General features: G+C 34.6%; 3 protein-coding genes across 3 annotated transcripts; 2 read left to right on the forward strand and 1 right to left on the reverse strand.

Moving 5' to 3' along the window:
• The first annotated feature begins 1477 nt into the window (after positions 1-1477).
• On the forward strand, positions 1478-17390 carry LOC113494177 (transcription factor AP-2-epsilon). Its single transcript, XM_026872384.1, has 9 exons — positions 1478-1614; positions 2090-2239; positions 4677-4790; positions 5604-5658; positions 7515-7704; positions 13306-13424; positions 14424-14566; positions 15124-15291; positions 15783-17390. Exons 2-9 carry the CDS (start codon positions 2102-2104, stop codon positions 15888-15890), a joined length of 1035 nt encoding a protein of 344 aa, XP_026728185.1. The 5' UTR covers positions 1478-1614; positions 2090-2101; the 3' UTR covers positions 15891-17390.
• A 1581-nt stretch (positions 17391-18971) lies between these two features.
• On the forward strand, positions 18972-21659 carry LOC113494178. The gene is made up of 3 exons (XM_026872385.1): positions 18972-21265; positions 21456-21588; positions 21627-21659. Exons 1-2 carry the CDS (start codon positions 19148-19150, stop codon positions 21561-21563), a joined length of 2226 nt encoding a protein of 741 aa, XP_026728186.1. The 5' UTR covers positions 18972-19147; the 3' UTR covers positions 21564-21588; positions 21627-21659.
• Positions 21660-22130: 471 nt separating this feature from the next.
• LOC113494180 (60S ribosomal protein L7) lies at positions 22131-25580 on the reverse strand. Its single transcript, XM_026872387.1, has 7 exons — positions 25483-25580; positions 24671-24818; positions 24196-24315; positions 23504-23593; positions 23120-23263; positions 22691-22840; positions 22131-22296 (listed from the first exon to the last, which is right to left on the reverse strand). Exons 2-7 carry the CDS (start codon positions 24812-24814, stop codon positions 22156-22158), a joined length of 789 nt encoding a protein of 262 aa, XP_026728188.1. The 5' UTR covers positions 24815-24818; positions 25483-25580; the 3' UTR covers positions 22131-22155.
• Between the last annotated feature and the right edge of the window lie 24 nt (positions 25581-25604).

Raw genomic sequence — 25604 nt, forward strand, 5'->3', positions numbered from 1 at the left:
CCTACACAATATCACAAAATAACACTAATGACAATTTAGTTGATAACAGAATTCATAATTCTAATAAATTAAGAAAATTGATTACACGAAGTGCATAATAATATATCTACTTATCTTTTAATTTATTACCTAGTGGACCTTAAAGACGTGCTAATCCATAGATCGCGTGTCTTTTATTAATCAAATTCGTCATTAGATTCATTAACATTAATTTTATTACTGACTTAAGTATATAATTATGATATAATTCGAAATAATCTATAGAAGATGAATGCGTATTATTTATTGTACGGAAGGTCCATACACAAAATTAGGTACTCTCTAACAAAATTATGAATAAGTACGAATATACGCAGACTAAACACTGTTTCACTGACTAAAACTTCCCTTCGATGTAAGATACATGGTTTATTGTCATTTAAAACACTGGCAAACTTAATTTAAATTTAGAATCCTTTATGAAATGAGAGTTTACAATTCCCGACGAATTCATAGAAATTGGATTAAATTTGAACCTATTCTTATACTCTTAAGCATTTTGCCATCATAATAATTAATTGCATAGACCGTGAGTGTCCCACCCCGTACTAAATTACTAATTATTGTATTGGAAAAATGCTTAAGAGAATAGGAATAGTTTCAAATTTAATCCAATTGCCATTCATTCAGCGGCCATTGTAAATAGCAGAATCGGGGCTTTGATATGCAGTCAGTACACTCAGTACCAACGTCATCCTCCCAATTTGTTCCACACAATAGTATCATTTAGTTGGTGTGAATCTGATTCGATAATTAGCTGCTTTAATTACTATATTCAAAGGTCTTGAGTGATTGCTTTTAACTCTTACAAAGGGCGGACTTATTTAGTTGTTAATGTTTAATATGTACATCAGGTTTGAGAACAGCTATTTTGTATTTTGTTCGTTTAATGATGATAAGGAAAAAGAAAGATTATTAAACTTTGGAAGAGAACTATAAATTGTTAGAATTACGGCTGTTGGTTTATTACATTAATCTGCGATACTCTCGTATTTTAATCTTCAATCGTGTAAAATTATTTGAAGAAGTCTTACTACCTTAAGAAGTCACCAGGTTTAAGTAATGTATGGTTAGATGAACTAAAGGCCTATCGTTGCAATTGAAGCAGATAGACTACTATGATGGTGTTGTAGTACGATTTTTCGTAAATACAGGTCTTGCTTTAAGGCGTATGTAACTGGTGACCGGATAGGACTCATAATAACGTAGCAATCTAAGACAAGTTCAAAAATGCAAATATCTTCAAAATCAATGAAATTTCGACCCTACATCTTTATGACTAAGTCTTTTTTCCTTCGTATTGTTATATATCAAGGTTTTTAACGAAGTCAATCAATGAAATTTCGACCCTACTTCTCTACAACTAAGTCCTCTTTCCTCCGTATTATTCTCCTTCAAGGTTCCTAACTCACTTGTCTGTTGGTTCAGGAGCGGCTGGGCAGCGGCGGGCTGGGTCTCGGCGGCGGCGGGTTCCGCGGCGGCGGGCAGCCCTCGCTGGCAGACTTCCAGCCGCCGTACTTCCCGCCGCCCTTCGCGCCGGCGCCGCACCCCGCCAGCCCGCATCATCAGCAACAGGTTCGAACTAAAGACATCTTCAGGGGATCAGCAGGATTGTGGGGTTAGGGGTGAGGCCGGTACACGAAGGGTAAAGGACGGAACATGGGTGGGTTTTAGTCAATCGACGTCTGACACTCCCTTCTGCTCAACCCAAAGCGTAAGGGTCATTTGATGATCTCCCATCCGAAAAAAATGGGTCTTACCACCACTCTTATAATAGTAGAAGTAAGAAGTGTTTTAGGTAATCGTGAAAGTTTTGACGCGTCCTACACGGCGTAGTGCGGCGTCTCCACAACTGTAAAAAGTCTGATTTTATTTATACTGATAGGCGCCCAAAATTTACAGCCTCCAGTACTTTAGACAAGAACATGTAAGATCTGAATTTTCAAATCAAAGCTTCATTCCACTTCCAGCATAAAACTTCGTTCTTCTTTGTCATCTTAAGAACCTTTATTTCCATCAATTACTTTACTAACATCCCCTCCTCCTACAGCAGAGCCATGGCATGGAGTACAGCGGCGGCGGCGGCGAGTACGCGCAGCACTACGCGCCCCAGCAGCTGCTGCCGCGCCACCACGCGCACCACGAGCCGCACGCGCACCTGCGCCACCACCGCGACCACCACGACGTGCATGCACACCACGTGAGTACCAACACTACTTCAAACATGGTATACTGACTCTTTATCGTAAAGACTGCAACATAAGTTGACTCACAAATACACTAAACTGGTACTTTCAATTATTCTAAAAGCTATAATATTTTTTGAACGAGAATAGACCACCGACTTCAAATAATAATCTTCGAACCGAAGTTCTGAGGTAACTAACATAAAAAAATACACACCAATTGTGGTTCACAGCCGTTTTGAAGTCGTTTGAAAAGTCAAACTCGCCGTGCACCTACATTTTGCTTCCAAAGTGTAAATTTATTATCTGCAATAATATTATTAACTAATACTTTAAATAAAGCACTGCAGCATTAAAAGTCCCTAATTAACTTACTGCTTTTTCAATGATCTATAAGCTAACAATATTAATGAGTCGCACAAAATCTTATACTCTAGATACGAGTACTAGATATCATTACATCATCAAGCGAATTATCGACAAGACATCCTAATTCACATCAGCAGAGAAATATTATCAATTAATATTCATATTCAGAATCTTTACCCGTAGGGGTATAAGTAGGTATGTAGTAAGAAACTATGTGCGCCCCGTGCTTCCCCTTGTGAAAGAATCTCCGCATAGTTCGTTACCCCGCGAGCCAAAATAATGTTATTAATTTCCCCTCAATATCTTACGCGCAAACAAAACACGGGACTATGAATAATACAGAATAGAACTTGGCTGTATGTTGTGATCAAATAATTTAGGAATTGTGTTTATGAACTGAATAAAAGTGACCTGAAGTGTATGAGAAAATATATAAGAATCTGTTTTTAAAGAACGTTTTCAATGAAATTATTAGAATTGTCACTGGCCTGTAATATGACAGTTTTCTTGAAAAGGAGCAGGTGCAAGTATGATTCAATCTTTAAACCCGCTTTAAATAGTTCGAATTTAAGGAACCATCGACTGAAGTTGGAGCTCAGATATATTATGTACTTATTCTAAACTTGAAAAAAGAAAGGTGAATAAATGAAGTTTTAATCTTTTTTAGAGTTAAAAAAAAAGTATTTTGAAGTCGATTACGAGCGATTCCATTGCACTTGCGGTTACGTTATTTAATTGACAGTTCAAAGTAAAAAAAAACGTCTTTTCATAAATAAAGATTAAATACCTCACTATAAAATATGTTGTCAAATGAAAACTTTAATATTTTGACCTCGTTTTGAACTATACTTGTATTGTCGTGTGCTTTGCCGCTTTTCGAATAAATCAAGATATTTGGGTGCTATTATAACAATGTGTTGTCGACTTACAAAGCTTTATAATGTAAACGTATTAATCATATTAAACTGTAAATATTTCCTAAACTACATACATGAAAAATGTATTTTGAAGTCATTAGAGTGAAATAACCGAGTCTATAATAATTATAAATAATGCATCGGAATCCTTTCCTCTTTTCGTTGCTTAAAATACACCGTAGATTAAATACTATTTTAAAATTAATTTAATAAATATAAAAAATAACATAAAAATACAAGATCTGAAAATGTTTTGCCCAAACATTCAACATTTGAAATTGGAACGACTGCATTGTGCTTTACTTTTTTTTAGGCATTGACGACAATATTTTTCAGCCAACAATACGTTCTGTAGGGTTAGGGAGCATTAGGGATGGGATCACTTTAGCCGATTAGCCGCTAGTAATGTTCCGGTCGACTGCGCGGGTTATTCAGCAACAATGCTTGCCGATCTCTGCCTGGAAATCCGATGACATTAGATGTTATTGAAAAGCAGTTTATGGATGTTTTGAAATTTATTTGTTAAAATGTATTATTGTGTATAAAGTTCACAAAAATATTTTGAGCTGGAAAGCAATGAACTGGAGTCTTCTTATAAAAAGGAAAATGTGAGCAACTTAGAAATTTCGAGTAAATAAATTAATAAGTATAGTTCTTGGGTCATTTTTGATACCTAGAGGCGTCGGAAATGTCGGATACCCGACAATTTTGGCCTTCAAGTCCTCAAACCAACGATTGATAGACAAACTCGTAGAAATTCAAAAATAGGCACATTTTATACGCACATTGCATTGTGAGAGACTCCAGTCATCTGACATCATAAATGACTGTACAATTTACATGCCTCTCTGACCCTCTCTAGAATATTTGCACTTCATAGACTTATTACAAAGAAGGACAGTAAACTTACTTTTTTATTTTTTGTTATGACTCCCGCACTAAGGAATTTAATCCTTGTGTCGCGGGGGTTTTACAAACATACAAATCACATGCACAATGACATCCAGACTCAGATCAAGCATTTGTGGATCACACAAATAGTTGTGCTATCGATCGAACCCGCGACACGACACGCACAGTGGTTTTGGCGTGGTGACCTCAACCACTCGGCTATCCGTGCAGTCACTTTTACTAAACAATAAAACAACCTTCTAATTTCATACAGTTATCGCACGGCGGATTCAGCTATGGCGGCGGCGAGCGGCGCGCGGACTACGGCACGAGGGAGCAGCACGAGCTGGCGCTGCACCACGCGCTGCACTCCGCCGAGGAGACGCCGGTAAGGGGACATGAGGCGCTAGGGTGTTGGCCAATTATTGGGCCTCGATAACGTCTCATGGACGCACAAAAATATGCTACATTACCTCGCTCTGAGGCGTTCCATTGTCTATTTTCTCCCATGTAAAAATGCAAAATATTCTATCAGTATTTTGTAGGACTTTGCCAAGTTCAACTATCTTCAGTAAACCGACTCTATAGACAACCAAATTTTTATATAAAATTGGCTACAAATGTGGTGCATACATGATATTGGTCGTTTTGAAACATTGACTCAAATGTTTCACCAGCTTGGTGAGAAATGTTTTTATTGAGATGCTTCTCAATATTGGCCAAAAACTGTAGATAAAATATTTTCTGATGCAGAACGATAACGTTGGGCTAAATTTTCATTCTCCTGTAGAGGCTTTAGTTTTCAATTCAATATGTGTAGGTCTGTAATTTGTAATAACTTAAATATTTTCGAAGATAAGAAAAGAAATACCAGTTATCTACGTGTTTAAAATTTCACCCTCGCATCGTGGCTATTGATGGACATTCAATATCCAACAAATATGTCCGCCATTGCCCAGTCCAAGGAATTTAATAATAAGCTCACTAAATTAAATACTCCATCGATAGGTACAATGGAATGTCGGAAGTTCATATTATTTTTCTTTTTTAATATCAATACGAAACTTGCAAGCTGTGTTTTTTTGAAATTCGAAGAATTTTTTTTTTTAAATATTTCTTAAGGGGTCGGTCCTGGAGGTCTCATTTTTATATGTTTGTAGTAAAAAAATACAATGGGATTGAAATATTGATTTACTTTTAGAATGCTGGCATGGATGACACTACCGGGTTCATGACGGACCTTCCTCTATTAAAAAGTAAGTTCATTTTATAAATATTACAATATTAAACGCATGCCCCTATCTTATATTCGGAACAATTACTAACACTGACCAATGTATATGACTTTTTCAAAATTTGCATGGAAATCATCAAAATTATTAACACTACCTACGGTACATACTCGATAAGCGAGTATCTTGCAGTTTAACGTCCATAATTTATTGATATCCAAAAACTTAACATAAAATTATTCACTTAATTTACCGTCCGATCTGGCCGCTAATTTAAATGGCACGGCCATCTGATAAAATAACTACATATTATTAACATATCAAACATTTTTATTGTTATACTCGTCTAAGATGACCCGCAAAAGATAAAACTGTAATTAGGCTTCATACCGCACTTATCAAATAGGTGTATCGATTTTTAAAAGTAGATTGTAAAAAATACCATCTCATTGAACGGCTGAATGAATCAATATCGAATACATAAAAGTAACGATCAATCAATCGATATTTGATTAAGTAGCATATTTGAATTTGGAAAATTACTTTTTGATTCAAACCTCTTTACAGTGATGTCGTTGAGTTCGTGCGTTCTTAATTTGAAACCATTTGAAACATTGTATTACAAGTATAGATTCTGTTTATTTTTTTGTAACCGTCCATCGTTAGTTGGTCATTTTTGTATTTATAAGCAAACAAATTGTTTATAGCCCCCAATAGCAACAAATTTAATGTTGATTGCTTTAAGTAAAAAGTACTTAAAACTAAATTCTAAAATACAGAGAAGAGCCAAAAAAAGTATGTTACTGTTACGCAAACATTTTATTTTAAAAATAAAACTTATTCTAAATAAGTTAGTACTAATAAACACAATTTACGAGTCAGTCTCACACTTCGTCGGTTTTTTCAAAAGCATAATTGGCCGGTAATAAGTGCGTGCACCTTTAACGTTTTGTGAAAAAAAAGCGGGGTGTTAAACAGCCAGTATGGTGCCAACATAATGACATACTAATGTTTATTGTATTAGGGTTGCCATACAGAAATATTACAATGAGAATAGAGATCACGCTGCGCTCATGTTTGGGGCGTGGCGTGATTGTTACTGGCAATACTGGCCCTATTGTTGATATTTGAAGCCGAGAATTTTGTAATCATTCCCGTTTTTTATGGTTGTATATTAACTGTGTTTAGCAATTGTATTATTTCTTATGCCTACTGCGCTATTAATAAGATATTTTTCAAAAAAAATTTGAAATCACATTAAGAATACAATTTGATAAGTTACCTTAAAATTCCTTTACAGGAAATAACTTCACGTAACATTTAATCGAATAAATAAAAATACATATTAAACATGATGGTCTATTATGATAGTTATAATTTCTATTCATTAAATATACAAGTAAAAGTTGATTCGATCATTGTTAATCAGAAGTCAGAGACAATTTCCTGTTGTTTTACAATACAGGATGTTATCGATAGTAAATGGCGTGTTCGGGTATTAAAATTAAAACTATCTCTTAACGATTGTAAGGTGATTAGACCCTTAATGGTTTTAAGTTTAATCGTTTATCAGTAGGTGACAATTACAAAATGTGACATTTAAATTTATAAAACAAGATCAGATTCAGAAGCAAATGACTTACATTCGGCTTATAATAAAAAAAAACGGAAATATATCTACTACAGTACAACCAATCTAAATGAAAACATTCGCGGAACAAACACGGTCAATATAAAAAAATCAAATTATTGTGTTGGGAAAAGCTAAACAGAAAAGGAATATTTTGTTATCGATTCCAATTGCCATTCATCCATCATGCTTCTTCTTTTTTCATATTAAACAGTGACACATACTTACATACGTCTTTCTTTCTGTCTAGCTATGAAAGGTCGCGACGGTCTGGGCGGCACGGGTTCCTGTGCACCAAACGACGTGTTCTGCTCAGTTCCGGGACGACTCTCACTGCTGTCCTCGACCAGCAAGTACAAGGTCACCGTGGCAGAGGTCCAGAGGAGACTGTCGCCCCCGGAGTGCCTGAACGCGTCGCTTCTCGGTGGAGTGTTGCGAAGGTAAGAGATTAAGTGGTACTTTTTTAAAAGGGTTAAGTGAAGAGGCATTTTAATAAATAGACGGCAGATAATGTTCGGAAGTCAGATGTTGTTGAGGACCTCTTTAAGACCAACCTTAGCTAATATCCAGTTGCAAAGTTTAAGCGCTGCTTTACATTACTGCATTGAATTACTTTTATCTCATAGCCAGTGATGTGGCATCAAAGAGTTATTGAAGGATGCCTCATTTTCGATAGCTTTTATGCCTTTTCTACGTCTAACATATCCTATATTAAATCCTGGTTTGTCCGAGATTATGTTCGCCGAATTAATTAGCCGTATATCAAAATATAGGCGAAAAGTTTTACATGTGTTTTAATTTCTAGTGTCAGTTTATTTGATTAACAGACAAAACATGCATTAACATTAAACTGATGACATTTGCAACATTGGACTACCAGCAAAAAAAAAGAAAATGAACGATTGGATTACTCACAGCTGCGTGTTAACTGTTGATGTACAACAAGTTAATTGAAACGATAATTACTGTATGCATAAATATTAGGCTATTACAAGACAAATTCACAAGCCGCCATTTTTCAGTTACATTGAATTTACTCATGATGCCGAGGCATAATCTTAATGCAAGTGCGGTTATCCATCACATTTTTTGTTCTGGCAACACTGTACAGTTTGCGGCTTGGGATAAAGACATGTTTGACTTTTAGCTCGGGCCGTTTTGGTTAGCAATTATTAAAATACTTTTGAGTACCATCTGCCCCTTAATATTCTTTTTATAATGATATTTTGCATTCAGCCAAGATTGCAACGGGATGAGCTTCTTAAATAATGTTTAAAGAATTCTTACTGTTTTTTAAATGCTTAAATAATGCCTTTTAACACCTGTACGTTTTACTGTTTAATTTTTACCAAAAAGTCGTTAGTACAACCTCATAAATGTTTCCCTTATTTCGCAAACCTTTCCCGCGTAATGTTTTCGTCACACAGCTCTTTCCCCTCATAAAATTAGCATTACACGCTAAAATTAAGAAACACAACCATTTTAAATTCTTCATAATCGTTGTAAAGTGTAAAAAACCATGTAATTGAATATTCAAGTAACTAGTTTATTTAAATTACGGAACCCGTAAATACGGCTCAAATTACACTGGCTACGGGGCAGTTTTTGTTGCGTTCGCGGTTTAATGTGGCCTGCCATCACAACGGCATTTCCTTTATATGTTTATTGAATATAATTATTGGGTATTACTTTTAGATATTGTATTGTGAGCTTTTCTAGTGAAATACCGTTTTAATATGGCCTCGCAATTGCATTTTTTATATTGTTTTGTTCTATTTCCTCATGATAAAGTGACATTTGAAGAACACTCAAACGTTATGTGAAATGTTCGCCAAAAGCTTGCAAGTTTCAGCAAGAAACTGATCAGTCATGTTTTAATAAAAAAATCCAATTATTCTATAAAAGAAATCTGTAATGAGTACCTATTCAACTAATGAGATCATTCGAGCACATCCTAGTTGGTACGTGATGGCTGTAATACTAGGATTTAAATTAGGGCGTTATTTAAAAAAAGTTGCATTTAAATACTGTTCAGTCGTCGAGTTTTTTAGTTCTTTTTGCCTTTTGAAAATATTTCCTTTGCTGCAATAAATACCCGTCATCGGGCAATTTACTTTTTTATTTATTAAATTTAGAACACGATAAACAGCGCATCATCGGCAGCCTAATTGCTGTCATTATGTAGCGATGGTAGTGTTGTCAAAACGTCATGCAGCAGTGCTGCGGCTTTAGAAATAATTTATACGATGGCAGCACCGAATAATGGCGGGAAATTAGCAGCTGACTTACCGGCTGTATGTCTATCTTAACATTAACATGGAATATTTTACATTCTCATCGCAGCGTCGCTTTACAAACTAATTAGGGTAGTATTTAATAAATATAAGCGAACCACGATAAGCTGGAGGCATGAAAACTGCATAGAATTATTTTTAAAATTGACGCTAGATTAATTAGACGGCGATAAAAAACATTCAGTTAGCCTAATACGTAATAATTTGATATTGAACTATAACTAGTTATAATACTTACCTTAACATAAACAAGCTACTCGCTACGTATACCAACAACTTTCGAAATAAACGTTGCATCCATTTGAGACCGAAATCTAAACGAAATTAATCACTCGTAAAACTACTTATCCGTCTCGTCTTTCCATAAAAGAAACGCTGTCAAAATACACCTATACCACAGCCGCCATTATTTCGAAATTCGAAAATCTCATTGTGTATTAAGTAGGAACGCCATTTTGATTTAATCAATCGCGTATTATTAATGGATCCGCCGCTTTACGATACAAGAGTTATTTTTATTATTTTTCATATCGATTCAATAATTGGAGATGAAATGATCTTGCATTCATCGGTACTCGGTCACATTCAATCGAAATTTCTTTCTGGTATAAGGTAAAATATCGATTACTCAAAAAGTAAAGCCGTTCGTCAATTTGATACGACGCGTACAAAGCGCCGCATCAAAGTGCGCATATTTGGGAATCAGGCAACGGTATCTCGTCATAATTATCATACTTGAAATCAAAGATGCGTACTTGATTGATAATCTCTTTAATCGGACACTCGAGTACTCGATACGTTGGTACTCGATTGCCATTAGTTCTCTTACCGATCTGTCGATTCATTGGATTTAGTTTTCCATTGATTCTAAATTCTTATTCATTGTTTGGCTCGTTAGCCCCGCGGATGATTCTCGATTCTTTTGTCGTTGTTTAAACGAACGTGTGAAAATATTAAATTCGTGTAACGGAACGCTGTCTAATTACTATTGTGATTATTTTCACCTCATCTATTGTGTAAATGAGAAATCATTGATCGCAGACGTGCTCGTGCTAGCTTCGCGGCCATTTTAACGGCCAATTAATTTTGTGTGCTTTAGAAATTGTGATTATACGGTTGATTTGTACGATATGGCATCGGTAATAAGCTTTAGAGATTAGAAATCTACGCAGTAAGTTTAGATATAAGAAGTTAGATGCATTGTGTGTAAAATGCCAATTCGGGTTTTGAAAGTCTTCATCATTATAAAAGACAGAGCAAAATAACACAAATACATCGCTGAGTAATAAGTATTTTTTCCAAGTACTATTTTATATTAACATCATATTATTTAATTGGATATAAAAAGAAGACATAAAAAAATATAACAGAATGTTTCCAAATTCTTTCGTCTTTATTAAACAAGAGTGATCAATTAATTCGATATTGTATCGAGTAGTTATTTTTATAAACCTTAATTAAGTCAACATCGGTATGTTACATCGATGAGATTGGAACGTTTATCCGAAGATAGATATTTGTTCAAGTATTATGTAGAAAAACTAAAACTTAATTACTTAACTTATGGATGGATGACACAAATACTTGTCCTACGCAGGGATCGGGATTGATACACGTCGCTCACTCTGTGTTTGGCATGGTGACATACGACACTGGGCATATCATTACAGTAAAATGATGTTTGTAGTTAGGTCCAGGTAAAATAAGGAATCTAGCAAGACTAAAAGTCGACCCTGACAAAGCTTGGCAATAGAAATAGGGACGATGACTGGGTATAAAAAAAAAATCTCATTAGTCCCTAAATTAGATAATTGAAAAGTATGAGACACGTATTTTTTCCTTTTTCAGAAAAACTAGAATTGACAAAGATTAACTGCTTTAAAGTTTAATAGAGGGGGCTTGTGACGTAACGATATGGTAAAATTTATACTCAATCGTGACGTCACGCGTAAGTTTCATTCACTGTAATTTGGTCAATTTATGTTTGCGGGACAAATTAAAAAATACGTATCCATTATTCTACAAAAAACTACAAGACGGACACTGTTAAAAAAAAATGTCATCATCTCTATTACATAGGCTAAAGACGTCATTATCCTCACTAAATGGTTAAAGTAACTGTAGTGTTTAATTGTCTTTTAACATCCGCCGTACTGTACGAGCTTAGACACAGAATAACATCTAATTAAACAATAAAAGTCATTAAAAGTGTGTTGGGGCAAATGACATCCTTAATTTGCGTTATTTTTTTTTCCTGAGACCGTATCGTTTGTGCCACAGTAAGATGCCAATGGGCTAATATAAGTTCTTTAGAACTTCTATTCCTCCTCCAGCACGGTCAGCTACGAGCTTACAGCATCCATCCCTAGCTAGAGGGGTTGAACATAATTAGAAGTGTTACTTATGAAAGTGATAATTAATGCAGATGAACAAACTGTGTGTGTTTAACAAGAGAATATTATTTCTAAATAACAATTAAGAGAACAAATACACAGCTTTTGCCTTCGAAACTTCCCTGCGTCATATCTTTTTCCCATCTATACTATAACAATAGATGAAATAATAACGATTTCCCTGGAATTCGTCCGCATACCATCCCGGTATTCCCGCCAAGGGTAGGGTGCTCCAAGACGTCGTTATACCAAATTGAGCCTATTTAAATTCTAGTAAGGTTTAGACAATTTCTACACTAAATTCTTTTGGTTTTGAAACGATGTAAAAGTATTTCGTTACCGCTTCCCTATTTATTTTATAATAAATGCTATAACTGATATAGGGACCAGGTACTGAGTGTATTAATGTGATCTATAAGCCTACTCTCATCATACATCATTCACTCACAATTTTAAAGATAAAATGATTTCCCTGTTAATATGCTAAGTAGGTACTTGTCGTTACTGGCATTATCGTTGAAAATATAAAATAATAATGCAATTTTATCTGTATTCATCGCTAACAAAATAAACCTGTCAAACTTATTAAAATATTTTCATAGGTTACCATTTTTAGTTTCTATTCAAATTGTCATCGGGCTGTCAAAAAATTAAAACGGCCATCAACTCACATAACTTCGATTAATCATAAATGAACGACCAAACTCGCATTCTTGAACTTTATTCATAAACTCCATCAAACTTTATCGAAAACAATTTCGTTAACGAGCTTTTATTTCACGTCAGTTAATACTGGTAGCCATTTTTAAACGTTCGACATTGGTACACACAGCCATCATAAATTTTACCGCCAAAAAATAAATGTTGTTCAATTATGATCTTTAAGTCTTTGAAATAGGACAGAAGTTAATTTGTTTCGGTTAAACGAGTTATTTTAAACACTTTCTATGCGTCAATCACGATTTACAATTTTGACGGTAATCGATAGGTTATCGGTGGCTCGATCTTGCGGTCAGTAGCAGCACTATGACTGACATGCGACCCACCGAACATCACTGACTACTTGTTTTTTTTCGTACTTTTTTTTAAAAGAGCATGAGCAAATAGGTTTGGCGTGGATGACAATCTAATTATAGACATCATTATTTGAAATACAGCTAACAAAGTTACACCCAAGCTAATTACCAAGGGGTTGATTCTATTTATGTGCAAAAATTAAACGATTTGCGCCATTCCTTTGCCTCCAAATGAAAATATTAACACATAAAAGTAAAAGCTTATAAAACTTTTAATGATAACTTAACTTTTAATTAGTTCTTAATTACAACGTTAATAACGAGTTCATTTATTTCAGAGCAAAGAGCAAAAATGGCGGGCGATTACTGCGTGAAAAATTGGAAAAGATTGGCCTAAACCTGCCGGCAGGGCGACGGAAAGCTGCCAACGTTACGCTGCTAACCTCGTTAGTAGAAGGTAATTAACTTATTTATTAATTGAAAGTTATATTTCATCTGTATTTAAAAAGAAAATATTTTTTTCAGTAGGTAACTAGACTTTCGCATATATAACATATTAATATTGACACAGGCTTAGATGCTTAATAATGAATTCGTGAAGATTTTTACCATTAAATTACTCAAGAAAATTTTGATTTAGAAAATCAGTCAAAATCTCAATTACTTCCGAGACGGATTTTTTCTCCAGATTTTAATCCCTTTTCCAAATCCAGACATCACCGATGTAACTGACTTTGATTTTTCAAATCGAAACTCACTTTATACCTTTTTTTAACTACTCGTAAATTCTTAAAATACAACCGAAATCATAAACCATTCCTCAGATTGCCTAAATAATTTCAATACAGCCTGTTAAGGAGGTGTGAATGAACTAAATAACAACAATTTCCTATTACAAACGACCAGTCCGAACCTTTCAATTACCTGCGATATTAATGAAATATGAGTCCAACCGTTACTTGATCGGTGATTGTTTTATGTTCACCAACTTAATCATTATGATTAAAAACTTGTTGTACACATAATTTAGTGAACTAGGTTGTATTTTACTGTGCAAAACGAACTTTAGTTTATTGGTGCAAGTCCGTAAGATTTGTTTTCGGTTTTTATCAAATTTTTTAAGACACATCGAAAAATCAGTTATGAAAAATCACTTCAGTTGCAATATAAAAACGTTTACGAAGACACTAAGGAAAGCCTTATTTTGGAAACTAGGGTTTAGCTTGAGAGTTTGTTTGCATAGGGAGAATCAATAAGCCAATTAAGCTTTTCAAGAAATAATTAAATGTCATTTTGAGAAAAATATATTTTTAGTCAAATCTTTTTTTTTTTAATAACACCACTTTACGACGTGATAACAAGCCCAACCTACCAACCTTCAACCTATCCAAAACCATATTATAATAAGGCAAGCATAATTTCTTAACATTATTTAATACCTATCTTCTCTGTACAGCTGAAGCAGTACACTTGGCCCGCGACTTCGGCTACGTGTGCGAGACCGAGTTCCCTGCGCGTGCGCTGGCCGAGTACCTCGCGCGGCAGTACGCCGAACACGACGCCAGGCGCCGGAGGGATCTGCTGCAGGCAACTAAGCAGGTAGGCAGGATATCTGACAGGTTCATTGTGACAGGGAAAACGCTCTGAACCAGTATAGAAATAAGATGAGATTCAGATTACCCTGTGAATGCTAATTGTACACTGAGGTTAGTAATATTGTTAAGCGTCTGGAAAAAAAGGTTCATTGCGACAGGCAAAGCAGTTTAAACCAATAAAGAAGTAAGGATGAGATTCAGAATCCTCTGTGGCAGTCCAGTAGTATGTGGCAGTCCTCTGTGGACTACTAACAACATTTAGTTTAGTGACGTTGTAACGTACCTCTTTCTTTTAAAAAACGACTCCCGCATTAAAGAATTTAATTATTGTGTCGTCAGGGATTTCACTTAACAAAATTATTCCGCTTTTCGGCAATAAACAAAACACATCTTGACACTTAAGTATTTGAAAAAGGAATCCCGTATTCAATACCTAAAAATCCTCCTCAAAATATTTTCAATCACATCACATAGACTACATTACTCCTGTACTCAAAATACTATCTAATAACTAACCACACAAAGTAGTTTTTCGTTTGCATCACCATATCCCTTCCGCAGGTGATCAAGGAGCTGATGGACCTGCTGAACCAGGACCGCTCCCCGCTGTGCAACACGCGGCCGCCGCACCTGCTGGAGCCCGCCATCCAGCGCCACCTCACGCACTTCTCACTCATCTCACACGGCTTCGGCGGACCCGCTATAGTCGCCGCCTTGACTGCTATACAGGTAAAGAAATCTAAACTGTTTTTCCCTTTGTTCAAGAAGGTTTTACTCGAGGAGCCTGGGGGTTTCACAAAAAAAACAACTCACCCGCGCAAAGACATTCAGACTCAGTCCAAGTATTTGTGGAGCACAAATATAATATCCTCTAGAAATATAATAGCCTCCCTTATAGTTGATTTGCTTTGGTGACCTATTCCGTTCATCCATTTGTGCAAAAGATTGAGATAAACAAGAGTGTGTCAACTAAACTATGCTATACATAAATGGTAGCTACGTTAAATGCTTACAAGTAACATTAAACAAGAACTTTCATAGATCTACAAAAAGTTCCGTGGCACTATGCCGTTATTAATATTTTTCTGATTCCTGTATCCTATAGGGTTGTGAATTAACGCCAAACTGATGACTGCCTTCTTCCACTCTGGATGATCTATTGCTTATATCAGTATCCATTCGGTCTTCTTGACTTAATCATTGTATTCTCTTTGTTCCAGAATTTCCTAAACGAGTCTTTAAAGCATTTAGACAAGTTATATCCTCAAAGTGGAATGGTGTCATCATCAATGGACAAAACAAAGATGGACCCCGACATCAAGAAGTAACGCTTGCGGCACGACGGTGACGTCGGCCCCTGCAGCAACACAACACGCGCAACGAAAACATACTTCATGCGCAAACTGTGCAACGAGAACGAGGCTAAGGTGACAACCGTTCAGCCAAGTTTATGATTACATGAAACTGCCATACAATGTGCGTATGAACGAATGCATGGAGATTGCGTATTTATTTTTATGATGATCTTCGATCGAGGCGACCCGCATACAAATAAAGTGCAATTATAATACTCATGATTGTGAGATACCTGTAAATATAGTCTAGAGTAAACATTTAGTATTAATTTAAGCATTTATAGCGGATAAATTTCAGCTCAACCAGTGATTTTTGTAATTTCAAAATAATATTTTTTAATAAAAATAATATATTTCACATCCACCGCAATAACGACACATATCAATGATGTAAATAGTAATATTACAAAAGTTCGTATCATTTTTGCCCAAAAGTTGTCAACCTGTTTTTAGATAAAAAGAAATAAAACCTCTTTAGTTGTTAATTAGGTTAGTTTTGCTAGTGACTCAATGTGAAAGTGTGCCAATTAGTTTTAATTGTGGTAACACCTTAACGGGTTCCCAAATTTAAGTATTTAATTAATATTTATTGTGGCTTGTACATAATACTCATAAAATTACTATTCACTTGCCTAATGTTTAGTTTTTTCTAAAATTATTCTAGTATTCGGACATCTATCTATTACTCCGGTCTTATGGTTAAGCAACATTGTTCTTTGTTTAAATACTTTTAAATTTTAATTCGTGATATTGTCATTCTTTTTTCAATTACCAACATGCAGAAAAAATATGTCACAAATATTATCAAGTCAACAGTTTGCAAGGTGCAATTGGTGCCAAACATGACTTAATTGATAAATAATAAATCAAAACTTGTAACAAAAGCGTAAATACTTTAGTATTTCGAATACTTTGAAATACAACAGTATATTTTAGACAAAGATTTAAATAACATGATGACAATAGAATGAAATGTGGAAACCTTACTATTGTGCCAACGCATGGCTGTTTCGAATTACGAATTAATTAATACTTTGTAAATATCTAAGCTATTTAAGCCCTACTTTTAAAAATTAAAGTGTAAAGTCCTATTTTTACCTCATTTTGTATTATTTTACAGTCTTGATAATACTCTATTATCGGGTTATTCAATTAAAATTGATGAAAAAATTGACTAACTTATTGATACAGTTTCAATCTCTGTTAACCTGTTGGGAGGCCTGCCACCACATCTTAAATAAGAGTGTTGTAGTTGTGGAAGAAAGATGCCGCTCTACGCCGCTGAGTGCGCTGTCTCACTCCCACAACGATTTTACTTTAAAAGCAGGTATCAGGTCCGGCCAGAAAATATCACTTCTGATCGCAATAGTATTTTTTTATAATTACCCATTGCAACACTACTTTGAATGCCAGCACTACTGGGCCCCGATTATGCTATTAACAATGGTCGATGAATGAATGGCAATTGGATTAAATTTGAAATAAATTTGATTAAATTATTAATATTCTCTTAAGCATTTTACGAATACAATAATAGGAAGTTAATTATATTGACCTTGTGTGTACTGTCAGGTACTGAATTTCTAATTATTGTGTAGAAAAATTCTTAAGAGAATACGAAAATTATAATTTTAAATCAAATTTCATACAATCATCGGCCATTGTTAAAAGCAGAAATGTTTTGCAATGCAAGGCCTTTTTGTTCTCATCAAATGTTGAGTCAAATTATATGTGAAAATATCACCACTTTTAAATGCAACGAGGGAAGGACGTCGTGCCGTCATCTTAGCCTCCGTTTTAATTGGCCCTGATTCGACTTAACTTGCATTTTGGTTGCTAACTTAGGTAATATCCAATGCAAACTTTTTTAAGTTGCGTAGAAATGTATAAAAGAAAGGTTTTGTAATTGTCTATGGGCGAAAACACAATTTTAGTTGAGTTTAAACGGAATCAGTGCCAATAAAAATTTCTGTAGTCCATTACACCAGACAGACTGATAAATAAGAATACGTAATTCATTGTAAATCATATTATTTTTGTAAAGTCTAGTTTTAAGTGATTGTTTTAATTGCTTGTCAACGAAAATACGTCAAAAAAATATAAAATAAACGAATTCTTGCCCAAACCATCTAGTGAAATAAAATTATATTTAAATATTAACAAAGTATTTATATACTATGCCTTGCATCCATTTTGATACGGTTAATAATTATAATTATTGTATTTCCGTGTCTTGTAAATTTTAAACTTAAAATCATTTGGTAAAATCTTATTTTGTCGTTTTGTAATATTTAATCAATTGCGTGACTTTCGATTACCAATGTGTACTTAAATTTTGTTTCGTGGAGTAAAGAATGATGTTTAAATGTGTTTTGTTTTATTGTTTACCCTTTTTTCGGATTTGAAACCACCAAATGACTCCGCTTCCGCTTTGGGTTGAGCGGTAGGAAATTCAGTATTCTACTGACCGAAACCCACCCATCTTCCTTCCTTTGCCCTTCGGGTACCAGGGCCACGGTAACCCTTTCGGACGATCTCACTGCCCCCGAAAGGTTATTGCTAACCCTGCAGGTTAAAAAAAATCATTAATATATCTTTTACTGCTATAGTCGTGCAGTGTTTGATAAAATGTTGATGGCACTGAATGGCAAATCATCTACAAATATTTGTTCATTCCCAATCAGCAGATCAGTGGTATCGAGCATGAAAAAAATTCAGACGTATTAAGAATCTACTCCTATTTGAAGTCGGTTGGAAATAGTCAGTTTTTTCCAAGCTCAGGGGTACGTATAGTAACGTCTACTTATGTATAAATAGAAACCAAAAAAAAATGGTTTACGAATTGTTTTTTTTTACAACTTAACCGTAAGTGACAAATTATTATAAAAAGTCGGGCTCTTTATAGTAGCGCCATCTCGTATGGAGTAGCAAAATCACAAACAGCTTCATGTACAATGCTATAATTACAAATGCATAAAGTTTAATAAAATAATGTTATATGTTAAGTAATATTTTTTTAATTCCTATCGCATCCATCTTGCTACTTTAACCCACCAAAGTCATACAAAAATAATTTCCACAATTTCGTTTAGAAACTTCCATTTATCATTTCTAAACGAAATTGTAGAAGTCAGCGATATTCAAAATAGAAAGTTGTCGAGTATTTGTCTAGCGGCGGGAGTGGCTTATTAGAACTTAAAACGAATTATATCCGTGCCCTAAACTTAAAAATGGATATCAGCTACGACGATGAAGTTGTTAAACAATGCTTTAAATGTAATGAATCTTTAGTTGACACCTTAAATATAGTTAAAAACTCGACGAACAGAACAATAATACTATGGAACAAGTTTCAAATATTTGTGTACGAAGAATTTGACTTTGGAAAACCGGCGAAAGCATTACTATTGAACTTTCAAATACAAGATTTAATATTTCATGGGAACTATTTGATCTGTCTTGACTGCAGTGGGAATGTGCATACGACGTCTCTAAAGTTTAAAAATGCAGCGCAAAACTCCTTCGTATTTCCCTTTCAACCTCGTGAACGCAATGTAGTGGCTATCACACTGTATGACGATGATAACGTGTTATGCCTAAAGCATGAGTCAAGTACTTATTTATTATCGCTACATAAGATAAATTCAGAGCTCTCATTGTACAATAATGTTATAATCACATATAAAGAGCGATTACCTCTGCAAAAAACAAACAAGTTCAAAATGAAAGTCCAAGCTATAACTGAAAACCATTTGGATAATATCAAAAAACTTTCTAAAGAAGTTTTTGTTAGTAGAAATAAATATAAGCTTGTTGTTATAAGTTTTGATAACCTAAACATTTTCGGTTGTATTCTTTATTCCAGTATGACTGAAGAGTGTATAACACTCAAAAAAATATATTCTTGTCCTTCAGAAATATGTGATTTACAAATTACTGAAACAGGTGACTTGAATATTGGTCTAACAATAGGCACTTTATTAAGAATATCTTTAAGAGACCTACAGAACCCAGAAACAATTCATTTGAACATTGCTATAAACAAATACTTAGTTTATAATGAAAATATAATTTACTCTGATGGAGAGTCCATGTGGAGAGCGGAAAACCTAGGATCAAAACACATGAAATTCAGTCAGCTTTTCATAAGACATGTTAAGGATTTCATAAAGCATAGAGATCAAATCATTTGTACAACATTCATGAATTTAATATACTTATTCTCAATAGACAATGATATATCAAACTTAAAGCAACAAACTACTGAGGAATATTGTTCTGCAAACACAGTGTTGAATCACTCTAAATGTCTCAAGAAAATTATGGATGAAGTTGAGACAAACCACAAATTAATCAAAACATTAACTAAAGAAAATAATTATATTACTGCACTGTCACTATCCAACAGGCAGGATGTAATGGATCAAATTATGAAAGAAAAAGTTATTGTTTATGAAAACTATCAAGATGCAATTGCAGAAAATGATGACATTATCCTGACAAATAACTTTACAGAGTATTTTGATTCAGAATCACTCTTCTTTTTGATTAAAATATCTTCCACAACAGACCATAAGCTTAGTGAAATATTATCTAATGCAATCGGAGACTTAAGATTCCACATAACTTTTGGTTCCAGTAAAAAGTTGCTTAAAACTGTCAGTATAAAAGTTACTGGACCAATAAAGAAAACAAGCCTTTTAATTCCATTAAAAAACAATATGGTTGACACAACTGAATTCAATGTCCTTATTAAAATGCTGGCCAGTATCCCAGGAGCTATGGATGCAAAAAGAAAAATGTGGACAGTTTTATACAGAAAAAATGTTAAATTACTCTCTGAACACTTTATAAAATTCAATTTGAGAACAAATAAACAATTGTGCCTGAAAACACCACAAGTTTCATTAGATGAACTCATATTGCAAGCTGCCGAGATCAATTTTGGAAATCTATTTCACTTTATTGATACTTTAAAAGTGAAACCAGCATCTAAAGAATGGAAACTATATGTGAGATTACCAGACGACTACCAAAACGTGTTCCTAAATAAAGATCTGTACACAAAACACTTGAATTCGAATAAAGTCAACTTTTTCTTAGATCAATTCACGTCAGACGATTTCTTAAAGTCGAAAAGTAACTTGACTTTTAACATTGGAAACGAAAAAGTAAAAGTCGAAATATACAACGACGGTTTTACAAGGCCGCTGTTAAAAATATTAAGCGAGAATATGAAAATAGCTTTAAATATTAGAAACTTTTTGGCTGATTTGATTTATTACGTTTTTACTGGTTTCAGTCCCGGAAAGGAATTTGTACATCTTTCAACATACACTACACTGGAGGTGAGTGCAGAAAAATGGTTTTAGAAACCCGATAACTAAAATCGGGAGTTAACCGGGAGTTATGAATTGTGCAAATGCTTTGCTCAATTTCGATTTAATTATTTGTTGTTAAGTAACGGCAACTGAATTATTTTTTGCAAGCCAAGACTATTCGGATATTAACTTTAAAAATATCAATATTTTTTTACAGAATCTACAAAAAGCTGTAAGCGATTGCGCTAGGGATTCACCGCAGGAAGATATAGAAGAATTGGTCGACAAGTTCGAAAGAGATGTTGTTGGAGTTCTGCCCATATAATATTCTTGCAACTTTGCTTCAATATTTTTATAAAACCAATCGTGAGACTGATTCGTTATTAAATGATGCAACGGTTTACTCACGCGTATTTATCGGGGGTGCCTGACTAGTTTCGGACTCAACCAGAGTTCCGAAACTAGTGAGTAAACCGTTGCATCATAAACTTTTTTTCGGAATCAAAAATGAAATCATTATTACTCTAAACCAAAATAGAGAAAAAGCTTTGTAATATCTGTGATCCAGTAATTAAGAACATATGATTTTGTATTTTTTTGAAATCGTAGTTTTATTTTTCCGCAACTGATCCGTACCTACCTACGCTTTTTGCCTACCTCGCTTACCATCCTGGTCGTATTACATTTTGAAAGTTATGTGATAGTATAAAATTTCTTAATATCATCAGTTATTTTTATAGCAACTTTCGTAAGAATTATTCATTATTAAATGATGCAACGGTAAAATCACGCGTATTTATCTGGATGCCCCGACTAGTTTCGGACCATGAGCTGACGCGGCGGGATCCCGAGTCAAACAGTTATACTATGCAGGTATTGAAGTAAACACGTGTTATAATTAAAATCTATTTATTATCTTAGACCATTCTCCTCAGGAGCTCGTTGATCTTGTCCTCGCGGTTACCGAAGTCACCTCCGTCGACGTAGTGGATGGTCTTCTTGCGCCAACCGCCGGTGGGGTTGTTCAGCTTGAAGGGCCACAGGAAGTTGCTGGCGTACTGTGGAAACAATTTTTTTTATAGATGTGGAATAGTTTGAATAAAAGCCACAAGTCATCAATGATATCTAGTGCGAAGTCATAACATGAATAAATCTTTTACATACACTTTTTTATTCGTAAGAGCTCGATTAATTACTTAACACTAATATCATAAAGGCTTATTAATCATTTATGACTGTTTTTAGATTCAGCTAGGTTAGTAGGAAAATTTAAAATAGATTTTGCTCCAAATGTAGTAAACAGCAAAGTTAGCATGAAATCGTACATTTTTCATAAGTGTTAAGCTAAATTAAAAGTTCATTGCTTGCTAAACAATATCATTTACTAAATACAACTATAAACTAGTCATGTCCAAGTATCTTAGTCTCTAAATAATCTGCTGGAATACTGACCTTGAACTTCTCTCCAACGGTGAAGATCTCGTGAATGAGGTCCTCAACACAGATGATGTTCTGTTTGCCGAGCTTCTGCTCAACAATTGTGTTCGAGGCGATGGGCACGCGCTGTCCGTTCACCTTGGCGAAACCGCGCTTGTAAACCAGCTGAAAAGTTGTGTGATATTATTATAACTGGAATATTTATAAAACTTTGATGTTAGTTGATTTGTATACCTTCAAGTGAGCCCTGAATTATATTAAATGAGTTTAAAAAACTAACATAAAATTTACCACATAGTTTATCTGTAAAATGAATCGACTCACTAAGTTGTTTTTTACTAATTTATCTACCATTATAGTTGCTATTTGGACCCAAAAACTTTGATACCATATTGTTGTACAACTATGAGTTGTATAACAATAATATGAAGGTTTGATACCAACCTCCCTGACACTCTTAAGGTTGGGGTATCCCCAGGCGATGTAGGGCTCGGCGATACGCAGCATGTTGACGGTGGCCTTGTTGAGACGCACGAACACACCATTGTTGATCTGGCGCAGTCTGAACAGCTGCAGGACTTTGCGGACCTATGGTAACAATGCATAATATTAATTATTATTCATGTAAATCTTAATATTACCAGTACTTATTTTCGTGAAGTTATTTATATAAAGAAAATTTTAGACAGTAGGCTTCTTTGAGGTGTGATAACTGACACACAACATCTGCAAAATCATGGAAGTAAAGTTAGATACAAAAAAACACAGCTATTAACAACAAAGAAACAAAGATTTGACAAAGGCAAAATTTGACAGAATGTTATTTACCTTGGGTGATACTTGGTTGATACCACGGATACGGATGACGAAGGCGAGTTTGGCTTCACCGGGAACGTAGTAGTTACCGCGGTTGCGCGCCTGGAAACATAACACAACAATTCATATATGTACCATATTTATGTCAATGTAAACAAAAATCTGAAGCATTACAGCAATTTCAACAAATTAACTGATGCTGTTTTGTTCATTGATGTAAGAAACAGTATCCCTGCATAAAAACTAGATTTAAGTCATAATAAAAACAAACTTATTTTTTTTTAATGTAGGCAGACTTTACTATTATAAACACTAACTAATTACAAATTATGATTGCCAATTAATACATTGAAATAATCTTAGTATTAATCTGAATAGGGATGTTGACTGGGTATAAAAAGAAAAAATCTCATTAGTCCCTCAGATAATTGAAAAGTATGAGACACATATTTTTTCCTTTTTCAGAAAAACTAGAATTGACAAAGATTAACTGCTTTAAAGTTTAGGAGAGGGGGCTTGTGACGTAACGATAAGAGTAAAATTTATACTCAATCGTGACGTCACGCGTAAGTTTCATTCACTGTAATTTGGTCACGTTATGTTTGCGGGACAAATTAAGTAGGACACTGCAAAAAAAAATTGTCATCATCCCTATTAATAATAAATGAATTAATATTGTTGAGCATTTTTAATTTCTATCACACCTGTCTGGCTAGCCTGATTTCATCTCGCTCCCTGATGCGGTATTCCTTGACATATTGCTCGGCCCTCTTGAAGATTTCCTTCCTCTTCTTGATGGCCGATGAACGCCTCTTGAGAGTTACCTTCATACAAAAAAGTTGTGGTTAGTATGTGAAAAACAACATTTTGCAATAGTGGATGAATATTTTAATTATCAGTTTAAAAAGTTAACAGCATCATATTCAGATGAACTATGCCTTTAAATTGGGAATCATCATTAACAAACATTATCTTAAACTTATATTTTTTCATAATAGAACTTGCACGGCAGCTAATAAGAGGAGCATGTATTAACAAAAATGATAAAGTAATGCAGACACATTTATAATTCTGCGATATCCAGTTCTCTTCACTTAGAAATTGTTTCAAACATCATATTGCATTCATTCTTTATTATTACTCCTAAAAGGGTATGTTTACTCCAAGTAGGTATGTTACCTGTAGGCGGCGGGTGCGGAGAGCATCCCTCCTCTTGCGGTGCTTGAGCACTGACTCGGGGACGGCGGGCAGCTTCTTGCTGTCCTCCTTACCCTTCGCTGGCTTCTTCTCGGCCGCAGCCTTCTTGTCTGTAGTCGCAACCATCGTGCTGCAATTTCAACACAATTTTATTGTACAACATGTTCATAAAAAATAACCCAAGATTTGTATTTAAATTCTTCAGTGAAGGGAAATTATTTCTTTAATATGAGTAAATATTGACTTCTAACTATTGTTAGGACATAACTATAATTAATATACAGTCACTCAACAAATTTTAACAAGGGACGTGCGCCGTGAGTCCGATTATTTACACCATGCAGATGAAGTACAAAAAGTCAACTAAGTATATATCCTGCACAAATCAAACATCATGAGAAACAATTATAATTCCCGATACCAGTTCTGACGACATTATTGCCTTTATTTTGAATGCCGTACCACACTGCATCTGTCTGATGTCTTATAGGTTAGGTCGTGTTGGACTAAAGTAACGCAAATTGCAAAACATTAGGATTTATGCATATAATATGCTAGGCAATCATGAGGAAATGCTTCTATGAAGTTAAGTGATCGAAACAAAGTCGTAAGGAATTGAAAAAACTAAGAACAATAGTGAGGCGGCATGACATGGTCCTACTCGTCAACTTTATCATCACTTTTCACAAAATTCACGAAACTTTTTATTATACTGACACTGTAATTAGATTTTCTGTATAATAAAGAACAATATTATCACTTATATACTACTAAAAATATAATTTTTTAAGAACCTGCGGGGCAAAACTCCACGCGGCACGTGTGTCAAATTATCAAAAGAAAGACAGAATACAGACTTCCGCCAGTCGCCATTTTATTTATTTTTCTCATATAGTAACACTCACTAGAGCTTGTT

The sequence above is a fragment of the Trichoplusia ni genome, chromosome 5 (assembly GCF_003590095.1).
Source record: "Trichoplusia ni isolate ovarian cell line Hi5 chromosome 5, tn1, whole genome shotgun sequence".
In the NCBI taxonomy this organism is placed as follows: domain Eukaryota; kingdom Metazoa; phylum Arthropoda; class Insecta; order Lepidoptera; family Noctuidae; genus Trichoplusia; species Trichoplusia ni.